Here is a 26,907-nt window from a genome sequence, read left to right as displayed (position 1 = left end):
TCTGTATTACTCAATTTGCACACACAATCAATAACTTCACACAATTATCATAAAAACTTCCCTTAGGGTTTTCCATGAGAACACACAAGGACTTTAGATCATACAATTACAACCTAAATCACATCATTGATTAATCATTCAAACAATTCATGTCAATAATTATGTACAAGAAGAACGAGAGACAAAACAGACGCATTTGAGGAAAATCTCTCATACACAGGCATACAACATATACAGGATTGGGGTCAATCTCACTACTTGGCATACAAACCCACACCTAGAGCAAGGTTTCTCGATCCCCTTTACCTGAATAAGCATTAGACAATGGATGCATGACTCTATAATGGTTTCCTTCTCTTTCATATTTTCCGAACTCTAAAGTATAAGCGCTTACTTGAAAAATAAAAAATGTAAAACTAATTAAGGAAAAATGTTTTTTTTTAAAATAACCTCCCTTTAATCTCATAGTTAAAACATTTTTGATGGCAACCCTCCTTGCATGGATTGAGTTAGGAGCATCAAAGAGGGAAGACCGGACTCCTTGGATCATTGAACTCAAGGTATCTAGCCTTGGTGATGGAGTTGGGCGAATGGTGTTTATGGAGGCTAGGTGTTTGATGAAATGCTAATGTGGTACTCTAGGGTTTTGGCTCACTTCATTGATGGATGAAGGCCACTCCTAAAGGTGAGAACAATCACAATGAAGATGAGGAGGATAAGTGGCCGAAATGACCAAGGGGACTAAGGAAAGAATATTATGGTACAAAGGCTCCCTTAATATCATAAATTCCAAAATATTTACAAGGTTGCTAGCCTAGGGTATTTATAGAAGGGAGGATGCATTTAGGGTTACATTTAAGAGTGCTTGGCTGAAAAATGCAAGCCAAATGCACTTAAAATGAAACCTAAATTAACCCTAGATGCTACTTAGTGGCCAAGGATGAAATCTTTGGGTTTGGTTAAGCTACATCTAGGTGCATGATAAGACCATGCAACCTAGGTGCCCTCCACTTGGGCCTAAACCTTGCCAAGTCCAAAAATAAATCCAAGGCTACCAAAAAAAATGTCTAGGCCTTATTTTCTCACCCTAATAAAATACCCTAGCTATAAAATAAAATCCTATAATCTAAGACACCCCATAATACAAGGGTAAAATGAGAAATACAAGTAAAAATAAATCCTATAACTAAGACACCCCAAAATACAAGGGTAAAATAGGAAATACAAGATAAATAAATCCTATGTCTAAGATACCCAAAATACAAGGGTAAAATAGGAAATTAAAGACAAGGGTAAAATGGGAATAAATCCTATACTAATAAAAAATGTAGGAGCTAAGGCCCAAAAGTAGGCCAACTCCTTTTATGGTTTTCAAAACTAACTCATTCCTTTTGCCTCCTTCAATATATCACCTCTTGGTCTTCTTGGCCTTAGTGTGATTCCATCATTCCCTGCCTCTTGAAAAGGATTTGAGCTCAAATCAAGACGTTAGAGGCAATAGTATATGATATAAATGGAAAGTGCATCCTAAGAGGAGTTCCACTAAAAATGCTAAAAATATTTTCTAAACTAAAAGGACTAGACTCTCTTATGCTAAGGATAGAATCCTCCCCATGATGAAGTCTAGGTGTATAACTGTCGCAACCCGAAAATTTTTGATCTCGCAACCTATGGTTTAGACATCCTTTTAAAAGTCTCATTAATTAAGGAATGCCCGGACACCAGACTAATCCTTAATTAATAGTTTTGAAAATAGGTTCATGGAGTTGCCACCAATATTTTACTCAAAACATTGGAAAAAGAAAAGGTTTTTAAAGATCTAACAATCGCCTTGATAACCAGAATTGGGTTCGGGGGTCGGTTACGTGTAGGGAAGGTATTAAGCACCCCTACAGTATCCTCAATCGGTATCCTATGATGAAGTTAACATGATAAGAATTAATAAATTAAATATTGAATCCCCTTTATTAATATTTATTTACATATTTAAAATATAAATTAAGCGATTACCCCTAAAATATCTACATTATGAAGTTTGTTATAACAAAAAAAGAGATAAAGATGAGAAATAAAAGGGAGAGAAGAAGATTGACTGAAATACCTCTTGAACGAGTTTTATTGAATCTTCAAATATGGAGAAGGTGCTTTGTGGCGACCTTTCACACTACAACATGCCTCACAGATCTCAAGAAATACAATAGGAGGGAAAGATAAGATAGAGATGCGACACAAATCTCAAGAAATACAATAGAAAGGAGAGAGATAGAGAATTTTCATGCTCAAAGGAGTCTTATTCGAAATTTCTCTGGCTGCCATGAGAACTATGTCTGAGGCCTCTATTTATAGGAATCAGAAGGGGGCCAAAACGACCCGTTTCGGATTCAGAACAGCCCGTTTCGGATTCAGAACGGCCCGTTCTGGGCAAGTCGTTATGTGAAAATTACGCACCCTAGAACGGCCCGTTTTGAAAATGGATTGGCCCGTTCCAGAGTGGAAATTAACACAAAGTTTTCCTTTCCAGAATGGCCCGTTCCAAATTTGACTTGTTTGGAACGACCCGTTCTGGTATTGGAACGACCCGTTCCAGCCTACGACTCCTAGGTGTTTTAGTCACATTGGAACGGCCTGTTCTGATATTGGAACGGCCCGTTTTGAGATTCAGAACGGTCCGTTCTGATTTTGGAACAGTCCGTTTTGGGCTACTAAAACCACCTTATTTGGCCTTTAGGCCTTCTAATATCCTGTCTTGTTGTTTGCCCGCTTCGGAAGCTCCTTCCCTTCATAACGTAGGTCCATTTCCTTGTTTGTGTGCCCCCGGACAAAATTGGGTGTCTACAGCTGCCCCTTTTTACTTGTCCTTTGGAGTAGCTATGTGTTGCTTTTCCAAAGGCAAGTAAAGACGTAGACATTTCGTCTGGATCTCCTCCTCATCTCTTTGGTGTTGGCGCTTCTACGTTCCTTCTCTTGGATAGGTGTATTTGCTCGTTTCCTCGCCTTTTAGAGCAGTTGAGTGTTGGTTGCATACTCTATTGGGTAACAAGGCTGACGAACTGTACACCTGATCTTCGATCTTCAAGTAGATACTCCATTGTTTCTCTTTGTAGACCCCTAAAATTGTCCGGGTCGGAAATAAGACTCGAAGACTCTCGAAGACTAAAGGAAAGTCAGCCGGAAGGACTCCTGGAAGACCCTGGAAGACCCTAGGATGATTATTCGTAGGTTTAGAGGTCTTAGAGTAGCAAAAAATAAGAAAGTGGAGGGAATGAAGCCCAATACGGCCTCCCAAAAGTTCAGTACGGCCGTATTGAACATTTTAAACTACAATACGGCCGCACTGAACTCAATACGGCCGTATTGAAGTTTCTGAACTTCAATACGGCTGCACTGAACTCAATACGGCTGCACTGAACTTCAATACGGCTGCACTGAACTCAATACGGTCGTATTGAGGTTTTTTTGAACTTCAATACGGCCGTACTGAATTCAATACGGCCGTATTGTAGTTCAAAACTTCAATACGGACCGTATTGACCCCCAGAGGCCATATTGCGCCTCATCCCTATAAATATGACGTCAATTGGACGTCATTGGACTTTTACACTGAGTTTTAACCCTCTTCTTGAGTATTCTGGGTTTTTTTGAGCAGTGCTCTGCCTAGAAATCACTCGGAGAGTTGATCCGACAAAGTTCTCGAGTTCTGAGCTTTTTGCTTGAGTCTCGAACTGAGTCGAAGGGAAATCCTCCGGATTTCCATAGTTAAAATTTTATAGGAGGGAGCGAGCGGTCTTGTAGAGGGAGGGAACGCCAAAACGCTTCCCAATTTCTGTCAAGATATATAAGAAAGCACGCTTCAAAGGTTTATCTCTTTAAAGTCCCTTCTTTTACCGCTTTCTGTGTGTACATATTTAAACTGTCATCATGTAGATAGTTAATTTATAATAGCTTAGAATAAATAGGGGTAATTTAGTAATTTTGCACTATTATTTAATAAATAATCTGTCATAGGGAACCCGAAAGGGGCGCTGTGGGGTGCTAACACCTTCCCCACGCGTAACCGACTCCCTTACCCGACTCTGGTTGTCATGACCGAAGTCGATTTTTGAATCGATTGCCTTAAACTTCTTTTTCCAATGTTTTGAGTAAAACATTGGTGGCGACTCCATGAACCCTTCCTTTTTATGAAAACCGCTAATCCATGGAGGGTCCCACTTGGGATTAACATGGATTGGTGAGCCTTTTAATAAAATTGCTCGTTTGACAAGGTCTCAGTTTGAGAATAAGTCATTCTAGCAATCCATATTTTTAAACAAATAAAAGAGTCCAACCATCCTTCGCGAATGCCGAAAGCCCGTTTCGGGCCGGTGACGACACTCTTGTGATAGTGCGTTCTTTTATTTGTAGCTTGTTGAAGAGGGAGTATTTTTCGTAGCTCAGCTTCCCTCATGGCTTTGTCGTATACCAGATTGGGAGATGACTACAGTCTCTCCAGACCTTTCCCTCACGGCTTTGTCGTATACCGGATTGGGAGGTGAGTACAGTCTCTACAGACCTTTCCCTCATGGCTTTGTCGTATATCGGATTGGGATGCAAGTACAGTCTCTCCAAACCTTTCCCTCACGGCTTTGTCGTATACCGGATTGGGATGCGAGTACAATCTCGCCAGACCTTTCTTTCACGACTTTGTCGTATACCGAATTAGGAGGTGAGTACAGTCTCTCCAGACCTTTTCCTCACCGCATTGTCGTATACCGAATTGGGATGTGAGTATAGTCTCTCTAGACCTTTGTTGTATTTTGAGGAAACTGTCGATGCCCTCATTGGTTTGCTTGACTTATGGCATATTGCCCCAAGGATGTTGGGTAGGAGGTGTTTCGTGATGCCTTTAATTTTATTTTTGGCTTTTCTTGTTGGTGTTGTGGGATGAAAGACTGCCCCTAGGTGGATGGGCAGAAGATGTTTGATGTGCCCCTGTGTTGGTGGGCAAAGAAGTGGATGGCTAGCAGGGATTCCAGTGTTGTCCCTACCACGTGAGTATTGTGATACCTCTCCAGGCGCTTGTTGTAGAGTCTTTTTGATTCATTGATGATTGATTGTTTGATTGTTGATGAATGGTTGTGGATGCCCCATGGTGAGTATGGATGCACATGAAAATGCAAGACAGGAATGGATTGGATTTTTTTATTATATTTATTTTTTTATTTTTTTATAAAGTGAAGTTATACCCTTTTGGGCACACTTGTGCCCTATGCATGCTATGCAATGATGCCTCTATTCTAATGCTTAAATGCAAATTGCTTTTACTTTCAAGAAATTAATCTATGCTTGATCAATGTCATGGATTGTTAGCCTTTTAGCCGTGTCAAATTTAGTGTTGCATTTTTGAACCTGAGGTTTGTGTAGTTCGGCCCTCTTGCTTGTACCAAATATGATATGTTAGCCCTTAGATCAGGTGTACCTAGACTCTGTTCTAGGACACCTCCATCTTTTCCTTGTGAATGTTTACTGTGCATATTTCGTGTATCTCTCAAATTTATCTTAATGCCATGTAGGTCAAGAGGAATGAGAGGAAGGGGATATATATATATATATATATATATATATATATATATATATATATATATATATTTTGTAAAAGTTTTGTTAGAAAGGATTTTTTCAAAAATGGTTTATAGAAGAATGGTTGGCCGAGGTAGGCTAGTGGTTTAGGCTGATGAACAAGCACATTCAAAGTGAGGAAATCATTTTCCGCGTTAGCTTATTATTTCCTTCAAAGTTAAGCGATGACTTGGGATTTCATATTGATTAAATGATCTTCTCGAGCCGCCTTTCGATTTTCAGCTTAGGATGTTGCTTTGTCCTAACTTTTGCCTAGGTTACCCTTTTTTGTTTGTGGGTCTCCTAGCGGACCTTGTCCTAATTTTTGCGTAGCCCCCTTAGTGGGTTTCTTGCCAGGCTTTTGTCTTTGCAGCATTTATGATCATCTTTCATTCCTTCATTAAAGGGAGATGCCCATTGCACTGATTTCATATGGACTTTTATTCACAATTCATGCCCAATTTGATTGATCTTTATGTGTTTTTTATTGCGTATTAAGCCATTGTTTCTAATGACGTCCTTATTTCAAATGTACTTGTTCATTTAAGGTTTGTTGACGAGGCTCATTTAATGTAGCTTGAGGGCCCGGGCATGCCCCAAGTTCGTGATTCGTACACAAAGAAAAAGAAGGAGGTTGTCCCTTAGAGAGGCCTAAGTCATCTAACCGTAGAGCTAGTCCTCCACTCGCATGGATGTGGCGCTTCAGAAGATCTCATGTAGAGGGAGGTCTTTTGGCTTCTTCTCTCGTAAAGGTATTTTCAACCCATATCCTGAGCCTTTCCTAAGAAGTAGGAATGGGTAGAAGCGATGATAGAGCTTTCCATGGAGTCTTGCTTCTCAAGAGGAACATTCAAGCGGTCTCTCAATTTTCAGCTCGAACAAACATTGCTTCTCGATTTTTTTTTTGCCTAGAATGCCCTTCGCGAGTTTTCATTCTAGCAGCTTGTTAACAAGCAAAGCTTCTATTGTTAAAATCATCTTTCAAGAAAGCTCTATTCATTTTGACTTAGTGTTTCAGGGATTCGTCCTCCTCAAGTTCTATTTCGCTTGGATTTCACGGTTGTACGACATGACTTTATCCTTTTAGGGCAAGAGTTAGCATCTTGATGATTGTGGATTTCTTTGTCCTAAACTCTTTATACATGGCTCACTTTCCATTACTTCTGATTAGCACACATAGGTTGATTTCTCTTTTTATTCTCATTTATTATTTTTTCCAAGAAGGATATGTTCTAAATGAATGCAATGCAGAATGAAGAGAAAGTTTAGAATAATAAATATCAGTCTCATTGATTTGTTTATTCGTGAATGCTCAAATAGATTTTGACAGTATTAACATATCAAAGCAAAGGCCCAATCAATTTGGACTTTGTCGTATATTAGAGCATTCACTTTTCTTAACTTTCTCTATATGTTGCTAATACCTAATCTTAACCTAGAATGCATGCCATTTTTGCTTTTTCCTAAACTTTATCATGTTTTGATTAACTATGAAATATGATGCATGATACGAATATACATATATTTTTTAAAGGTATTATACATATATTTTTTTTTGGAAAGGAAACTACTTATATGATGTTATGATATGATGACCTAAGAATGTACAAAAGGGGTATAAATCTCTCTATTTTTTTTAATATTTTTATTATCAGTTAGCTTGTTTTAAAAAATTAATCCACTCTTATTAGAACAAATAATGCAAACAAATGCACACACACATGCTCAATCAACATACACCCGCGAACAGTCACGTTTAAATCCTTGGTTTGTGGTCCCTGCAAGAAAAGTGCATTGTATAGGACAATTCTAATCTCACTGGTCTTAAGGCCCCCAAGGTGCCCCCATTATAGGGACCCAATATCTCTGTCGCCGTCACCTAGCAAACTCTAAGGTCTGTCGCAATATTTTGGGCTAGAGTAACTAGTTATCACCTTGAGTATGATTTCTGACAAGGCTCACAGGCTCCAAGGCCAAACTTGGGCCGGTCGTACGTCAACCACTCCCTATGTTTAATACCCTCATGCCCTCGGGTGTAGGAGGAATTGTTGTGTGCAAAGGTTTGTGTGCAATTTATTTCAAACATATGCAGAATTTAAATAGGCAAATAGATATTAAAGCTAAACAAATAAAGCAAACAAAGTAAAGGGGAAAAATATTTAAATTAATATTTTTATTTTATTAGCTTCATCAATTAAATGGGCCTGACCCTCTTTAAACGTCTCCAGTGGAGTCGCCATCTGTCGCAACCCAAAAATTTTTGATCTCGCGACCTATGGTTTAAACATCCTTTTAAAAGTCTCATTAATTAAGAAATGTCTGGACACCAGACTAATCCTTAATTAATGGTTTTGAAAATAGGTTCATGGAGTCGCCACCAATATTTTACTCAAAACATTGGAAAAAGAAAAGGTTTTTAAAGATCCAACAATGGCCTTGATAACCAGAAGTGGGTTCGGAGGTCGGTTACGTGTAGGGAAGGTATTAAGCACCCCTACAGCTCCCTCAATCGGTACTCTATGATGAAGTTAACATGATAAGAATTAATAAATTAAATATTGAATCCCCTTTATTAATATTTATTTACATATTTAAAATATAAATTAAGCGATTAACCCTAAAATATCTACATTATGAAGTTTGTTATAACAAAAAAAGAGATAAAGATGAGAAATAAAAGGGAGAGGAGAAGATTGACTGAAATACCTCTTGAACGAGCTTTATTGAATCTTCAAATATGGAGAAGGTGCTTTGTGGTGGCTTTTCACACTACAGTATGCCTCACAGATCTCAAGAAATACAATAGGAGGGAGAGAGAAGATAGAGATGCGACAAAAATCTCAAGAAATACAATAGAAGGGAGAGAGATAGAGAATTTTCATGCTCAAAGGAGTCTTATTCAAAATTTCTCTAGCTGCCATCAGAACTGTGCCTGAGGCCTCTATTTATAGGAATCAGAAGGGGGCCAGAAAGGTTCGTTCCGGATTCAGAACGGCCCGTTTTGGGCAAGTCGTTATGTGAAAATTACGCACCCTAGAACGGCCCGTTCTAAAAACGGAACGGCCCGTTCCAGAGTGGAAATTAACACAAAGTTGTCCTTTCTAGAACGGCCCGTTCCAAATTTGACTTATTTGGAACGACCCGTTCTAGTATTGGAATGACCCGTTCCAGCCTACGACTCCTAGGTGTTTTAGTCATGTTGGAACAGCCCGTTCTGATATTGGAACAGCCAGTTCCAATTTTGGAACAGCCCATTCCGGGCTACTAAAACCACCTTATTTGGCCTTTAGGCCTTCTAATGTCCTGTCTTGTTGTTTGCCCGCTTCGGAAGCTCCTTCCCTTCATAACGTAGGTCCACTTCCTTCTTTGTGTGCCCCCGGACGAAATTGGGTGTCTACAATAACGAAAGCCTAAAAAGGTAAAAAGACTAAAACTATAGCACACTAAAGCATTAGTCCTAAGAACTAAAATGTGTTGTTGGAGGTACCCAATGTAGTGACCTAGGTATGTCTTGGAAAATAAAGAAAAATTAACTAAAAATTTACCTAAATTACTTTGTGTTGCATTATTTGTTAGATACATATGAGAAAAGGGTGTTAAGAGGAGTTTAAAAGACTCATATAATCTAAGTTTGTATTGTAGGGAAATAGCCAAGTTAAGTTCAAATAAGTTTGAACTTCCTTCAAGATCAAAAATAGAAAATATGACACCATGAGATGTATCCAACAAACCATAGAAACCAAAGTTGGGTGCTTTATAAAGAGAACTAAAGTAGAAAGAGTTTTTAAGAAGAAGACTTATCTACCTTGGGAACCACCAAGGAAGTAGCACAAGAAGTGGGACTAAGTGTTGTCCAATTCTTCTTCACTAATTCTTGAAGTTGAGATTCTTTTTCTTGAAAAGGGATTTGTTTTTGAATCTCCATTTCATGACTAGTGGTAACATGAGAGAAAAAGTTAAGGTCTTGATAAATAAAGAGAGTCTTTTTTAAATCATTTTCAATGGTAAAGTGACTTTCTTTAAGCACAAGTCCTTTGGAAGAAATATTACCCTCCTTACTCTTCTCTAAGAGTATTGTTTGTTGTTTTTCTTTTTCTAACCACTCTTCAACTCTCTCTATACTTTTCTTCTTTTTTTCTTTCTTTATTTGTATTTTCTTTTCTTTTTCTTCTCTTCTAAGTTCTTCCTCTCTTTTTGTATTTTCTTCCTCATACATACTCTTAGGGATTCTAACCCCTTTGCCTATTTGAGACCTAGTTGGAACAACCCTAGGTTTGGATCCACTAGTTTCTACCACCAATTTTGCAAGTAAATTTCTTATTTCCTCATTATTCTTTGCATTTTCATTTTCTCTTCTCCTAAGCTCTTCTTCCCTTCTTGTGTTTTCCTCTTCTTTTTTTCTTATGTGCTCTTTTAATTCCCTAAGTTCATCCCTAATAATAGGTCTACTACTATAGGAGTTATGACCATGTACACTAGAGTGATCACTCATCTTTGATCAAGAAAAGGTTTTCACAAATATGTTTCAAAAGGTTGGCTCAAAAAAGTTTTCACAAATAGTGAGTGATGAAAAGTTTTCACAAGTATTTGAAGGTGCAAGATTATTATAAAAAGGCCTAAGTGTAAAAATTGAACTATCAAGGGAGGTGGACTACTATGAATCACTTAAAAATCAAGCCTTTTCAAGTAAAAATCACTAAGCCCTTTTACACTTTCTTACAAAAACAATTTTTGCACAAGAATTAAGTGTGTGTGTGCACGACCCCTTAGTAGGCAATATGAAGCCTTCTAAAACAAAAACAATTAAAGTAAAAGTCCTAAGCAATTATACTACCAAGGCATTAAAGCATGCAAAGAAAGCAACTAAAGCATGTGCTAGTCGGATTCCCTAGGGTGGGAGCTTGAAGTGACCTTGATGGTATTCAAGCCACTCCCACAAGCACTACTCGAATTACCTTAAAACTAATAGGTTTAAAGAGGCCAATTACAAACCAAAAAAAAAAAAAAAAAAAGGCCAAGAACACAAGTGGCCTAAAAGAAGTTGTGCAAAAGAGAAATGTAAACAATAAAAGTAGATCTTCTAGTCTTCAATTCTCCACCGCTTCACAAGGAACACCCAAGGTTAGCCTCTCAATGGTGTATTCACTCTTTTTGATGGTAGAACTCCTTCCCAAGGTCTTGGAGTCAAATCGGACAACTCTTCCAATCAATTCACCAAAAATGTATATGATGAGTTTAGGAGCTTTCCACACCTAGATCAAGAAGAAACCACCCAAGAGTACAAGAGTCCAAAGAAATAAAAACTAAAAATTCACAATTAGGAAGGCTAAACTCAATTGGAGATGAATGTGACAAAACTTAGGAGTAGAAAGAAGACACAAAACAAAAATTAAGGCACATTAAGAAAGACAAGCACTCAAAAGATTAATTCCTAGAATGGCACTAGAATTGAGTAGCAAGTGTTTGATAAAATGTTGCACTTAACATGTTAAATTTTAAAGTCTCATTCAGCCACTAAAACATAGTCCAAAGGTCCAAAGAATAACTCCAATTGCTAAGGTAGGAAAAATTGTCCAAAAGTCCAAAAGTCTAGCAAATGATCCCTTTTGTTTGCATTTTTTTACACTTGTTTTGGCACGTTTTTTTTAATGATAATGTCCAGCCACTTTCTTTCTTTCTTTTTTTAATATTAATATTCCTCCTTTGCTTGGGTTTTGCACTTGTGTTTGTTGATTTTGATTAGCAAAAATTTGGAGTATCTTTTTAGCAATTAGTGATGGCTTAATGAGTCAATAATTTGAGTTTCTTTAAGCTTTATGTGCAATAAAGTCCAGCAGTAAAATAAGCACATATAATCACTTTTCAACCTCAAATTATCAAGCATAACATGTTCATATTAAGTGAAAATGGAAAAGGAAAACAAGATGGCCGAATTTAGCAATATGTGCAAAGATACAAATCACACATGAATGGTAAATATCAAGGAACATGTTAGGACTAATTAGCATGCATGATTGACTCTCTAAAGCACTCTAAATCCCATGACCATTTCAACAAACATATAGCATGCATATCATATTTTGATCATGAAAGTGTTTAGGCATGTGTATTTGGAATTTTCTTTCAAGAAAAATTAGGGAGAATCATACTCTTATGACAAAACTTAATAGATTATAAAATAAAAACACATGATCATCATTTTTCTTATCATGCACAAAATTTTCCAGCCACCCAAACTTAAACAAAAATGGACAAATCCTACAAAGAAACCTAGGCACCAAGATGATTCACAAGAAAATTTATGGCATGAATCAATGAACAAAACAAGACACATAGACCATGAGAATATAACATGAATATGATCTATTTAGCACAACTTCAAGACAAGCAAGAAGACACCATGACATGACTGGATTTTTAAAAGACTCAAAATAGGCTAGAGATTACCCTTGAAGAACCATTGGCTCTAGATACCACATGATGGAAACCCTCCTTGCATGGATTAAGTTAGGAGCATCAAAGAGGGAAGACCGGACTCCTTGGATCATTGAACTCAAGGTTTCTAGCCTTGGTGATGGAGTTGGGCGAATGGTGTTTATGGAGGCTAGGTGTTTGATGAAATGCTAAGGTGGTACTCTAGGGTTTTGGCTCACTTCATTGATGGATGAAGGCCACTCCTAAAGGTGAGAATACTCACGGTGAAGATGAGGAGGATAGGTGGCCGAAATGACCAAGGGGACTAAGGAAAGAATATTAAGGCACAAAGGCTCTCTTAATATCATAAATTCCAAAGTATTTACAAGGTTGCTAGCCTAGGGTATTTATAGAAGGGAGGATGCATTTAGGGTTACATTTGAGAGTGCTTGGCTGAAAAATGCAAGCCAAATGCACTTAAAATGAAACCTAAATTAACCCTAGATGCTACTTGGTGGCCAAGGATGGAATCTTTGGGTTTGGTTAAGCTACATCTGGGTGCATGATAAGACCATGCAACCTAGGTGCCCTCCACTTGGGCCTAAACCTTGCCAAACCCAAAAATAAATCAAAGGCTACCAAAAAACATGTCTAGGCCTTATTTTCTCACCCTAATAAAATACCTAGCTACAGAATAAAATCCTATAATCTAAGGCACCCCATAATACAAGGGTAAAATGGGAAATACAAGTAAAAATAAATCCTATAATTAAGACACCCCTAAATACAAGGGTAAAATAGGAAAATACAAGATAAATAAATCCTAAGGTACCCAAAATACAAGGGTAAAATAGGAAATTAAAGACAAGGGTAAAATAAGAATAAATCCTATACTAATAAAAAATTAGGAGCTAAGGCCCAAAAGTAGGCCCACTCCTCTTATGGTTTTCAAAACTAACCCATTCCTCTTGCCTCCTTCAATATATCACCTCTTGGTCTTCTTGGTCTTAGTGTGATTCCATCAATTTTGCTAAGCTTATCGAATTCCTCCCCTTAATTAATAAAATAAAACACCTTATATTATATTCTAAAATATATTAATTAATTAAATAAATACTTAACAACTTCTATTAATAAAAATAAAATAAAAAAATTAAAAATAAAATACTTATATTATATATTATGAAAAATGGAGTGTTCCAATTCAAATATTTAAATGTACAATCTTACTAATTGCTAAAATTTGATAATAACTTCTCTAACTCCCAACATTTTGATGTTAAGTCATTCCAAATTAATATATTGAAATGTGTCCCAAATGCACTATCACGAAACATACAATCTGACTTAACTTCTTAAGATCACATGTACAATCAAGATTAAGAATGTCACTCCTCAAAGAAGACACAAATGAATGTGCTAAATGTAGTTGGTTGACATTAACAATCAATCAGTCAATTTGTGTTTGTAAATCTTGAGATGCAACATTCCACTCTTGTTGAAACTTGTTGCATTCATCCATTTGTTTCATCATCTCCTCTAATGTAACTCCACTACTCTGTACAGGTAGTGGTTGAACATAATCCTCAATAGGACAAAAATGATGACCTATCCAACAATATACATTCATAATACTATCGTGGAGGTTCATAATAAGTTCCAACAGTATTAACACAAATGACTAATTGTTGGACTAAGGAGGTCAACTCAGTCAAATCATATCCACAAATATCTAACAATAGAAACAAGTCTAAAATCACAATTAAAAATAAAAACAAGACTAATAATGCTAAACTAAACAAAGTGATGAAAGTTAACCGTAAAATCAATATCTAACAAAGAGAACTTATAATATACAAAACACTACCAAATGAGTTTTAAAAATACAAGAATATCAGAAACTCATTTAATATCAAATTTCCTATTTTCTATAATTTTTTGGTGATTTTTAATAATATTAAAAATAGTAAAAAAAATGAAAAAGTGGTCTAAATGATGGAATTTATAAATTTCGTACAGTTTACTCCAAATGGAGTAAGTTTGTCTAGAATCATGTTTTACCTTTGAAGAAAAAAATTTCAGCCCAAAACAAAATTTTTGAAAAGTGTTTGTGAGCAAATATTACACAAAATCATAAAACTCAACAAAAATGGTTAGAATCAATGTTAGTGTATACAAAAATAATTTCACAAACACTTAGTAGGTGTGATAAATTAAGACACAAGTACTTAATTGTGTCCTAGACAACGATGCCAAAATTGATAAGCACTGTCGAGATGCTATCAAATTAAACCATTTTCCCCTTAAATTTTGCAATATAGGGAACCCTAGGTTAGAATACAGAGATACAAATCAAAATCTACTAATTACATTACTAAATAAATCCTAACATTACATTCTAAAAATAAAAATAAAAGAAAGATACTGTGCAAGTCTTCACATTGCAATGCATTTTTGGGTTACTTAACTTTCGAAATGCACTTTGATCCAAACAACGAAGTTGTAGAAACCTCTCTTATCTTTCTAGGGACACAAAATTATATGAATCCAATGTTAGGAGCTCCAAATATGGCCTACACAAGAATAGGGTGTAAAAGTGGGTCGAATTGTGAAAATTAATAAGAATTTACGATCATCATTAAATAAACTCACCGATACAAATCACATGTAATATATAAATTATTTACACTATTAAATTCCAAATCATTCCAAATTAATGCATTGAAATATGTGTCCCGAATGCATTATTACTTCATTTGATGACACATCATTTGTCTAATACTTTGTGTCTTATGCTTTGTCTGATATGTATTTTGCAAAACTATTTTCTCTCAAAAAAATGTTCTGTATGTTATTATTAAAACTTAAAAGCTTGAAAAACGTAAGATCGTATTTTAACTTAATAGATTATTTCAACACTAGGTTTAAAAGTTAGGAACCCTTTAAAGGATGACTTAGTAGGGCTTATCGGGATCAACAATAACGTAGTTAGATAATGCTATGAGGACAACATGCGAAATCAAAGAAATCTTGCCTAACCCTAGGGATCAAGCCACAACATCCATCAAATAGAGCTCAACCTACGAGAGGACTTCGCGAAAAGGTGACCATGACGTATAGAGGACCTCAAGAAAGTAGCCATCACTTTAGGTAAAATCATGCAAAAAGGTACAATCCTTGATTCTATTGTTGAAGAGGATCTCATGTAGTTGTTGAGAACCAACATTGACGTGTTTGCTTGAAGCCTTGTCGACATGCCTAGAATTGACCCATATTTCTTATGTCATGAGCTACCCTTGGATTCAAGTGTTGAACCAATTGTGCATAAAAGAGGAAAGTTCAAGGGAAAAATAGTGAAAGCAATATGCAATGAAATAAGAAAGTTGGAGTCGGAAAATACAATACTTGATGAGGCTGTCAAATATGATTATGGTGAAGAAGTCAAACAGTAAGTGGCGAATGTGCATAGATTTTATGGACCTTAATAAAACCTTTCCTAAGGACTCGTATTCACTCCCAAACATTGATTTCCTGGTAGATGGGGCATTTGGGTACAAGTTGCTTAATTTCATAGACACGTACTCATTCTACAACTAGATCCCAATGCACACTTGTGATGAGGACAAATCATCATTCATCATAGACTAAAAACAGTTTTTTTACCAAGTAATGTCTTTCGATTTCAAGAATGTGGGGATCACGTGTCAAAGGTTGATTGACCAGATACTAGTGGATCCCCTAGGCAAGACAACCACATACGTAGATGATATATGGTAAAGTTGTCAAAAATTGAAGTGCATATGAATGATCTTCAAGAGCTATTTGGCACAATAGGTCGATATAAACTAAAGCTAAACCCAACAAAATGTTTTCTTAGCGTACAAGTATTGAAGATTCTCGGATTCATGCTCACTCATAGGGGAATTGAATCCAACCCTAATAAGAGCAACGAAATTCTCAACATGTGGAGCCCTTCATTGGTAAAAAAAAAAGGTTCAACAACTCACCAAACAAGTGGTGTTACTTTCTCGACTTTTGTCCAAATTAGGAGATAAGCCATTCCTGTTCTTTCAATGCTTGCGAAAAAATGAGTGCTTCAAATGGATCAAGGAGTGCGAGGAAGCATTTGCCAATCTTAAGGAGTTGTTTTCAAAACCTCGGTGTTGAAGAAACCAACGATGCATAATCCCCTAATTTTGTTTTTAGTAGTCTTTGACAGGGCTATCAGTTCAATTATTGTGAAGGAAGATGGCCAAGAGTACAAGCCGATCTATTTTGTAAGCAAGATCCAACAAGGTGTGAAAGTCACTACTAAAAGATTGGACGAGTGGCGCTTACCATCATAACCACTATTAGGAGGTTACCATAGAACTTTTAGAGCCAACCTATTGTCATCTGAATGGACCAACCCAACCCATTTGACAAGTTCTACACAAACCCGATTTGGTAGGTGGCAATGTTTTAAATTGCGGATTGCATCATGTATTGCGGCCGCAATATTACAATTGCGGTCTTGTCCGCAACGACATCGAATCGCAATTGCGGTAAGACCGTAAATCACATATTTTTCTGCAATGTAACGGTGTTGAGTCCGCAACACATCTGTTAAGAATCTGCAATACGAAAAATTGAAGGTTGGAACAGAGAATCATTTTAAAAAAGTAACTTTTTTTTAAAAAAAAGTAACTTTGGAAAATCATTTTAGAGAGAACAGAGAATCGTTTCAGAATTTAGATCAATAATGTTGGTTGAAACTTTAAAATGACTTAAAAAGTGAAAAACAATAACTTAGAACTTAGAAGGTTGGAAATTCAGTAACTCACTTCCATTCGAAACTCTGGAATGTGGTTAATCCTTTGTATCTGTACCAAGTAGGAAGCTTGCTTGTTAATTGTAAGTTTTTTGCCTCTTATCTCTATTTCTCTTTGTTTGTTGTTGTCGTTGATGTCACCTTGCCGGTGTTGTTGTTGGTGCCGCACTCTCAAATCCACTGGTTCCGTGGTGAATGGTGATGAATATGTGATTTTGGCTTAAATCGCTTGATTTTGGTTGTGCCACTGTGGTGAATTTGGAATTTGGGGTTAACGGGCCATCGATCCATACGAATGGATACCTAGCAAAATATTTTAATATAATTTTTTAATGAGTGTTGCAAACATGCAATGGCAGCGTGACATGAAAACATATTAGAATGAAACGTGGATTTGACACGTTTTGGGGCCTTTGGGCCTTGTGGCCTTTAATGAGAAATCTTTATATTAATTTTCCCTACACAATTAGACATGTGAATCTCCATATTGTGTTGGGTTGTTGGCAAAGTTTCTAATTTAGAATTTCAAATGGTGGGTCGTGGGCCTAATAACATGAATCTCCAGTATTGTGTTGGGTTATTGGCAAAGATTAGAAATTTGGAATTTGAAATTTAGATTAAATAATTGGAATTTTGATTGCGGTTTGAATTTGAAATTTATCTTTATTTATACTATATGTAAATAATTAATATTTATAAATACTTAGATTAGAATTATTAGATCAATATTTTTATATTTAATATATATGAAAATAATTAATATTAATTATAATATTAATAAAGATAAATTATTAATATTTTAATTTTATATTAGATTACTATTACTTTTATAATACATGGGAATGATTATTAGAATATTTTGTGATATTTTTATATATAATAATATGTTTTGCCTAATTTTATGCATATCAATATTAGCTTGTTTATATTTATTTTTATTTTTATGTTAATTTATTAGTCATTGTTCTAAAATTTGAAATATAATTTAATTGTTGATTGATATTATATTTTCAAAAAAAATTTACATATATATATATATATATACGCAATGACATCAAGAAGAATTTCTTATAGGAAGACTAGAAGGTGCTCCAAGCGATGATATTGAATGGCATTTTGGAGTACCTATAGCAGGAAATCGCAACAATGTCCAATGTAAACTTTTTCAAAAAATAATAAGGGGTGATATTACAAGATTGAAGCAACACATAGCACATGATAAAGGTCAAGTAGCAGGTTGTCCAAGAGTCATGTCATTTGTTAGGGAGAATATGATGAAACTTCTCAAAGATAAAAAAAGAAAAGAAAATTGACTTTAGAAAAAGAAAAGAAGAATTTGAATCTCGATCAAGAGAAGATGATGAAGAAGATAGTGATGAGGAGATGAGAATAGCTATATGCAACAAAGCATTAGATCACAACGTGAGTGGGAAGATTGACAATGATTCAGACAACAAATAGGGGGATCTATAACATCTTTGAATCAGGTGGAAGCTCTCACATGAGTGTTAGCCAAACTTCAAGACAAGAAGATGTTACTTTTGCTTTAAGATCTACAAATGTGAATCTTGTGAGAAGTAAAAGTACGAAACAACCAAAAATAGGTGGGGGTCTTATGAAAACATTAAAGAAAAAGCTCGGACAAGCGGTAAGCAAGTTTATAATTTATGACCGCTTACCTATGACTTTATCAAATTCTCCATGGTTGCATAATTTGATTATTGCAGCAGCTGAGGTAGGTCCATCAGTTAAATGTTCTACACCTTATGAAGTCATGTGTATTTAGAAGCTGAATATAAAAGCATGCAAGAATGGATAAGCAAGTTGAAAACTACATGGAAGGAAAAAGGAGTAACAATAATGTGTGATGGTTGGACAGATAGTGTAAACCATACACATATTATGAATTTTCTAGTGTATTGTAGTAAGGGAACGATTTTCTCAAAATTTATTGATGCTTCTAGTGTTGACACTAGAAATACTAATTACTACTTTTAGTTATTGGATAAGGTTGTGGACGAAGTGGGAAAAGAATTTGTAATTCAAGTTGTTACAGATAATGAAAAATCAATTAAAGAAGCTGGTCAAAAGTTCATGGAAAAGAGACAACATTTATATTGGATTGCATGTGCAGCACATTTTTTGGATCTTTGTTTGGAGGATATAGGGAAAAAAAGAATGTGCAAAAGTTATTAAGTGATGAAAAGGTAGTAACAACTTTTATCTACAATCACACATAGATTGTAAGTCTCATGAAAAAATACACTGGACGTAGAGAAATTGTTCGTCCTAGCTAGTGTTACCCAGTTTGCAACACAATTCTTACAACTTCAAGCAATTGTGCAACAAAAGCAAGGCTTGAGGAACATGTTCAACTCTGAAGAATTTAGATGATCTAAATTTGGAAGAGACAAAAATGGTTTGGCATTTGAAGCAAGACAAATTGTTATTGGCAATGATTTTTGGAACAAGGCTAATGATATATTGAAGGTATTTGAGCCTTTAGTAAAGGTTTTGAGACTAGTTGATGGTGATGGGAAACCAACAATGGGTTTTATATATGAGGTAATTGATCGAGCAAAATAATCAATTTAAAAAAGTTCTCGTTATCATTCTCAATACCAATAAATAATTGACAAGCGTTGGAGATTCATGCATTATGATCTTCATTCTACTGGTATGTCATTATAATTATAAATTTTATTATATAAAGCAATACATTAATACAATTATAGATACATATTGATTAGCTATTTATTTTTTAGGTTATTTTCTTAATCCATAATTTCAATATCGAGTTGAACATGGATCTAATGTATATCGAGAGACATTTGAAGGGGCCAAAAAGGTCATCATGAAATTGGAGAGAAACATGGATGATCAAATTAAAGCTTTGAACTCGGTTACTAATAAATAATTATATTTTGTTTTTTAAAAATATTTTTATATAACTATGTATTGATATCTTATATAATATAATGTTATATAGTTGGTATTGTTTAAAGACATGGGTGAAACATTTGCTACACCTGAAGCTCAAAGAGCTTGGTCTAGAATGAATCCAGGTAAATATAGTTTCTTCCTTTCTCAATAAATAAATGTATTTTTTATAAATAATAATTTTTTTTTCTTGATCTCTTAAAAAGTTGAATGGTGGTTGATGTTTGGTTCATGCTCTCCTTAACTTCAACATGTGGCTATTAAATTTTTAAGTCAAACAACTTCAGCCACAAATTGAGAAAGAAATTAGAGTATGTTTAGCTATATTCATACAAAGACAAGGAATAGGCTTAAGTACAGAAAGTTGCAAAAACTTGTCTTTACACATTACAACATGAAATTGAAAATGAGGCATCAAATGAGAAAAAGTCAAGAAGAAATTGAAGTAAGTTTCAATCTAATTAATCTTGATTATATATTTCGAGAAAATGATCCATTATCTCCATGGATAGAAGAAAAAGAAAATCCACTTTTAGATGGAGTTCAAAATTTAGAGTGGTTTCCTCGAATTGATATAGATGACGAAGATGTGGAAGGTGGAGATAGTGATAATGATGGTGGTGACTTAAGCCCACCAAGTAATAATAATGGTGATGATGGTGTTAATATTGAAGGTGAAGAAAATGATGGTGAACATGATGAGGATGAACAAAGACAAAATGATCCATATCAAGAGATTCCATATAATAGGCGTGACACAAATCTAATAATTGATTTCACTACTTCTATGCCAGGTATGATTCCTCTTGATCGTTCATTTTTAGGTAATAATAGAAGGGACAATTCACAAGTTAGAAGAGGAAAAAATAAACAAAATGTGCCATGTAAAAATTCTTCATCTTCTCATATTGAACAAAGTTTTAGTGACTTCAATATTGATGATTCTTCAAAAAGTAGTCAAGGGTACTATCCACCATCAGTTTATCAATATCCTTATTTTAATGCATACAATCAATATGCAAGTGACCAAGTTCCCTCATACCACCAACCATCAATGAATCATAATGATCTTTATTATCAACAACAAAGTGGTGGATTTTTTGATTGTTTTTGGACAAAGAGCCACACAAGGGGATAGCCAAAGCGAGAGTGGAGGCTATGATCATCCTCGTCACTCTACTATGTGGTAATAAGTATCATGTGAGTTAAAAATTTATTATATATAATTTTTTACTTGTGAAAAAAAATTCATGCTTTTTATAGTTTTACAATATTAATAAAAAATTTCATATTTTTCCCTTGTAGTGAAATGCATCTCTGAAGGGTGACATTACTTCTCAGATAATTGATGACAATGAAACTTGTGGGCAATCATATTACTTTATGTCAAGCCATTTCCTTTTTTTTTGAAATTTGTCTAATGTGTGTACCTTTAGGTTTTTATTTGTGTCAATGAGACAATCTACTTTTGAGAAATTATGACAAATATTAAGTGAGAATTAATCTAACCACTATTGTGTTTCTCTTACTTTTAAATTAATTTTAAAATAAATTAAAGTATTCATTAAAATAATAAAATATTTATAAAAAAAGGAACAAAAATGTATAAATCTTTAAAAATAAAATATATATGGATAATTATAATTTTTTTATATTTAGTGCAAATAATTAATAATTTCATACCACAAAGTAATCCACATCGTAATATTCACAATACCTGCAACCGCAATAATCATAACTGCGACCGCAACTGCAATTTAAAATCATGGTAGGTGGCATGGTGAAGTGGTCAATAAAATTGCCGGAATTGGATCAACCTAGCCTACGAAGCTCGAGGATATAAATCAAATGTCAAGTCCTATTTGATTTTGTGGTCGAATTGAGATATCTGCCTTGAACGTTATAATCGATCCAACATTGGATTCTATCGTAGATGGCGCATCAAACTTACAAGGAATGACACCAAAGTTATACTGAACTAGATGGTGCTGATAAAACAATCATTGAGGTTCAATTTTTGGGCAAGCAAACGATCAAGTTGAGTATGAAGCACTTCTCTCAATGGCATGGTATTAGCCAAAGAAATGGGGGATTTGGTGGTCCGCAGTGACTCCCAGCTATAGGTACTCGATACATATCAAGCTAAAGATTCACACTTAAGGCAAATATCTTGACATGGTAAAAAGTTATCTTCTATATTGAGTTTACGCTAACTTACACAGTTTGCTAGTACCCAATTTCGGACATTATGCAAACAATTGCACATTCGGATCAACTTCACTTTGATTGAACATCCTCAATCCATGGATTGAAGAAATGTTTGGCTTAAAGAAAGGCTAAGTGGCGAGAAGAGTTGCACTGTGTCTCGTGGTCCTTTCACACTAAACCCCACTCCTCTACCCATGAGACCCCTTTTTCATTGGTTTATGACACTGACAACAAATCAAGGAGCGACAGTCAAGTATAATTCCCAAGTCGTCCTGCGGAAGTTCCTTCTTGGAGACTTGCTATATATTACCAAAAACTAAACCGCACCACTTGACACTTGCAGCATAGCTGAGATGGTCAATAAGGGAAGCATCCCTTGCACATGCAATTTGGCATGTCTACGTTTTTATTACAGTTCATGTGGCAATCCATTTTTTGCAAGTTATCTTTCTTGCTTTTCCTCTTTCAACATGTTCTTTTCCCTTTTTGGCATTGTAATCCAGGTAATTTACTATTTTTTTTTTCTAAAATTTGTCATTATTTTTTTTTTCCTTCAAAGCCACTAAATTTTGATTTTGAAACCTTATAAAATATTGTTAAAGTGACTAATTTTAGTTTTTAATGTTCATTTTAAGATAAATAAATAATATTTATTTTAAAATTTAAAAAAATTTAAAATTATTACATATAAACATGATATCAAACACAAATGAGTGTCGACGAAAATAAACACTTAACAATATTATAAACATTAAATAATTAACAAAAATCACAAAATATTAAGAACTAAAAATAAAAATTTCAATTTTAGAGAGATAAAAAATAAAAATAAAAAGTTACAGAAATAAAAAAAAAATAACTAATTTTATATGGACTAAAAATATGTTTATGTCTTTAATTTTTTATATCGATTAAAAAGAAAAAAAATAACATTTGAATAAAAAAAATAATTAATAGATTATAAGAGCTTAATTATAATCTTAATAAATAAATGATATTAAATGACATATTTATTATAATATATATATATATATATATATATATATATATATATATATAATACCAAACATATTAGATATAAAATTTCCTCAATGAATAGCCATTTTAAAATCCTCTCACCATATATGTTAACTCACAGCATTATATATGTGATTTACACAGTTTAAATTTGTATACATCTTTCATAAATTTCTCTAAGACATTTAATTTTTTTTTTTCAAAGAAGAACATCATTTGAGTTTATATAATTCTTGTTTCTGTTTATATATATGTCTACCAAATACCGATTGAACCTATGTCAACTTTAAGGAATAGATAATAAATAAAGAGGAAAAATAACAACTAAACAAGAATAAAAATATCAAACGAGTAGTTTCATGATAAGAACCACAACACAATCTGGTGCTGAAGCGATCCAAAGTGATAACATATTCAAGCTGCTGCAAAACTTGCGTCCATGACCTCAATGACCTTGTTGGCTATGGCACTCGCATAAACTGAGGAACCTTCACATATCTGCACCACCACAAAAATAATCATGCTATTTGAACACAAAAACACACATACATATAGTTAATTAATATTAATATACACAACCATTTCTGCATGTACAAAAACCTTGGTATTGAAGAGATAGCTGCAGAAATCGCCAATGTGGCCACCAGCAACATGTTGGAGATCCAAGTTAAGTTCATCCAGAGCGTGTGAGACATGCACCAAGCAATCGACCTTCTTCCTCTGAACAAGCTTAATTGTTACCTCGTTGTCAACAATGCGCACATCAACCTCGGTGTCTTTGGATTTCCTTTGTATCCATGAACTTCTCAAGCTTTCACTGTAGGAACCATCATCTGGGTCACCAACTGCTTCAAGCTTGGACTCACCTTCAGTTTCAACCCTGTGCCTCATCATCATCATCACCCTTTGTTTCTCGTGCCTTTTCTTCTCCGCCAATAATTTCAGTTCGTTCACTGTCCTCAAAAGTTCTCTAATATAGTCAATAGCATCTCCCACCACCGATGCTCTATCACTCTTGGTTTCCCAAACAAAATATAAAATCAACCACTTGTTGATTACATTCAAAAAATCATAGTATATAAGTATTTTTTAAAAAAATTTCTTTATAAAAAAAGTAATTCATTTTTTACATAAAATATTTTATAAGTTTATATTCCAACATACTATAACATTAAAAAAAGTTCTTTATTTTTTACATAATTTTTTTAAAAAAATTCTCATAAACTTGTAAGTCAGACTGTAACATTAGAAAAAAGGTTCTTTATTTTTTATAGAAAAATTTTCACAAGTTGTTATAAACTATATCCGAACATCCGAAGAGACTATAACATTAATTAATCAATGTTGGGATGAAAAAATGGTACCTTGGAGGGGTTTGGGATGAGTTCCTTCAAAGCATCAAATTTACTACTCAAATCCACTCTCCTTTGTCTCTCAGTGGTACTGGTAAACAGCTTGGTCCTTTTGCCCCCTCTCTTTTTCCCTACATAGCTCACATCTTGAGTGAACTCATTTCCAAAATCTTGATGAAAGCCAACTCCACTTCCTTCAAATGCAAAATCATTTCTTGGAGCTGGCATGTGTGGAAGCAACTCTCTGAGTGCAGCTTGGGGAGGTGGTTGCAGGTTGAGATGCAAGAAAGGGTCATAGGAAAGAGAGGAAACGTTTGTGCTATTGGTTGGGTTTTCAAAGGAGTTTCTTGGCAAGTGGAGAAGGTTAAGGAGATCTGGTGTTGGTGTGGGATAAGGAAATTGATGATTCTGGTGTTGGAGGGGAAAGGAATAAAGCTCATGACTTGAACCATCATCACCATGATTCGCCAATTCCACTAACTGGGTCTTCAAGTTATGGATATGATTGTATGGTTTTTGTGCATTGATCTCCATTGCAGCATCTTCTCCACTGGAGTATGAGTAGGGTAAGGGTAAGTTTTCCACCGCAAACATGCTTTGAGATTGTGTTGCAGTGGCAGTCATAACTGCCTCAAGTGCTGCCTCTGACACCGAAACCATTTGGGGGAAGCATTCTTCTGTGCCCTGTGCCATCATTGCATTGGGATCAAAGCAACCACTTTCTTCGTACATTTTTGGACCACACACTGATCTTGTCTCTATATTTGTGGCTATGTTCCTGCCAAGAAAGTGAGATGAGTGAACAAAACCGAGAAGCAATGATTACTGGTATAGATAGTAATAACATAGCTTAGAAGAAGAAAAATAAATAAATAAATAAATAAAGCAGCGAACCTTGCAGCAAATAAATTACTGATTCTTAATCCAAAGTTAAGAAAAAATTGATAGAAATGTTTCTTGTGAAAAGATAAATAAGAGTCTTTGGGGGTGGTTGTGTTAAGTGGAATTATCTTGGTGAAGGCTTTTTGAAATGTAGTGAGCAGATGCCATAGATGGAATGGTGTGAGTGTGGGAAATGACCAAAACAGGCCTCATTCTGTTACTTGATCTGCAGATTCCCATCATGTGGGCCCCCACAAAATGATCTCCTCTGTATTTTACTCTCTTTCCCAATTCCTAAATTTCTATGCTAGGGTTTTTGTTTTTCTAATATCAAATTTATTAATTGATATCAAATATATGATATTGATAGAATAATAAAAATCACCTTCCTAGCCAATGCCTTGTGCATGAGGTACCTACAAGAAAAAGCAAGAATGTGAGACTGTTTTGTAAATCTGCATAATTTGACCCTGTGATTATGTACATGAATTATATAATATTTAATTTAAGTGATTAATAAGAACCAATGGTAATATAGATCCGAGAGAATGAACTTAATTAATGTGCATGCAGCATGTTAGTTGCACAATTGTATTAGATATTTGGAATTCTTAAAGTGTTTAATTTTACAGTAAGTCATATTTAAATCTAGCATCAATTAAAACCAATTACTAAATCAAATAGATTTTAGTAATGTTAGTTTTAAAATACTGCTCACCATTGAAAAGTGGGTGTAATGCATAGGATAGAATAATGAAAATGACTATCTATTATCATCCTCTTTAAATAATAGAAAGCACGAAGTAATATTTTTAATTTGTCAATGAAATATATTTATTCTGTCAATTTTATCGCTTTCCTTTATCAGTTTTAGTCTTTTACTGCAATTTCTTTCACACTTTCTAAAGAGTAGATTAGCTTAGTACAGTGTTGATGGTGGAAGTTCATTTTTGAGAATCACAACAACATATCTCTGAAATAAATTATAATTTTTTACAATGACTCTAACCGATAAATAAGTGTTTACATTTATTTGAAATAATCGATAGCTTTCGGTGAGTTCTTTTATTTGAAATAAGAAAAATTTATAAACATTCAACTGAAGTTAAATAAGATCTCATCTAAAACATAATTATCAACACTAATTATCTAGTATAAGCATTTGACATTCTATCATCTATGTTGTCACGTGATGAATCGAACAAGTTTAGACTAATCTAACTCTGAGACGATTTCAAAATTCGGTTATTTGATCAAACGATTTGAATGGGGAAATTTGTCTTTCAACTAAACGTGCGTCCTCAAATTATACTCACTAAGAACACTTGATTGGTAGGCACAAAAAAACACGTGATTTCAACTAAACATTTGAGGTTATGGTGGATTACTATAAAATTTAGGAGTGTTGTTAAGCGATTATGGCGAACGTACTAGTATTAGTCGACAACTAGCTAGTAGAAAATATTTTATTATTTTTTCAAAAGATTTGTGTAATATATGAAAATTGGTACAATTTATATAATTAAATTAAATAAACGAATATTTTCATAAATTGGGTGTTGATTTGTAAAAGAAATAAAAATTATGCAAGAGAAAATAAAGCTCTTTTTGATACTTTATTAATAAATAGTTAGAAGGCAGATTAGATTAAAAAATGATATGGAATGTTTATATTGGGATTAGATTTCA

At 34.5% G+C, this 26,907-nt stretch overlaps 1 protein-coding gene across 1 annotated transcript; it reads right to left on the bottom strand.

Moving 5' to 3' along the window:
• Positions 1–23,146: 23,146 nt before the first annotated feature.
• LOC109810828 (transcription factor bHLH89) lies at positions 23,147–25,364 on the bottom strand. Its single transcript, XM_020374401.3, has 4 exons — positions 25,231–25,364; positions 24,349–25,114; positions 23,585–23,998; positions 23,147–23,482 (listed from the first exon to the last, which is right to left on the bottom strand). The coding sequence occupies exons 2-4, from the start codon at positions 25,066–25,068 to the stop codon at positions 23,399–23,401; spliced, it is 1,218 nt and encodes a 405-aa protein (XP_020229990.2). The 5' UTR covers positions 25,069–25,114; positions 25,231–25,364; the 3' UTR covers positions 23,147–23,398.
• Positions 25,365–26,907: the final 1,543 nt, after the last annotated feature.

This window comes from Cajanus cajan, chromosome 5 (genome assembly GCF_000230855.2).
Source record: "Cajanus cajan strain Asha chromosome 5, NIPB_CcT2T_4, whole genome shotgun sequence".
Lineage (NCBI taxonomy): Eukaryota > Viridiplantae > Streptophyta > Magnoliopsida > Fabales > Fabaceae > Cajanus > Cajanus cajan.
Note: the sequence above shows the minus strand (reverse complement) of the source record. Positions and strands in the feature narration are given on the sequence as shown.

What these genes read in the sequence shown, in the direction of transcription:
- LOC109810828 (XM_020374401.3), bottom strand. Translation starts at nt 25,068, where the DNA reads ATGTACGAAGAAAGTGGTTGCTTTGATCCCAATGCAATGATGGCACAG. An exon ending in TCATCCCAAACCCCTCCAAG is followed by an intron (nt 23,999 to 24,348) that starts GTACCATTTTTT and finishes TGGGAAACCAAG; the next exon opens with AGTGATAGAGCATCGGTGGT. An exon ending in GCTATCTCTTCAATACCAAG is followed by an intron (nt 23,483 to 23,584) that starts GTTTTTGTACAT and finishes GTGGTGGTGCAG; the next exon opens with ATATGTGAAGGTTCCTCAGT.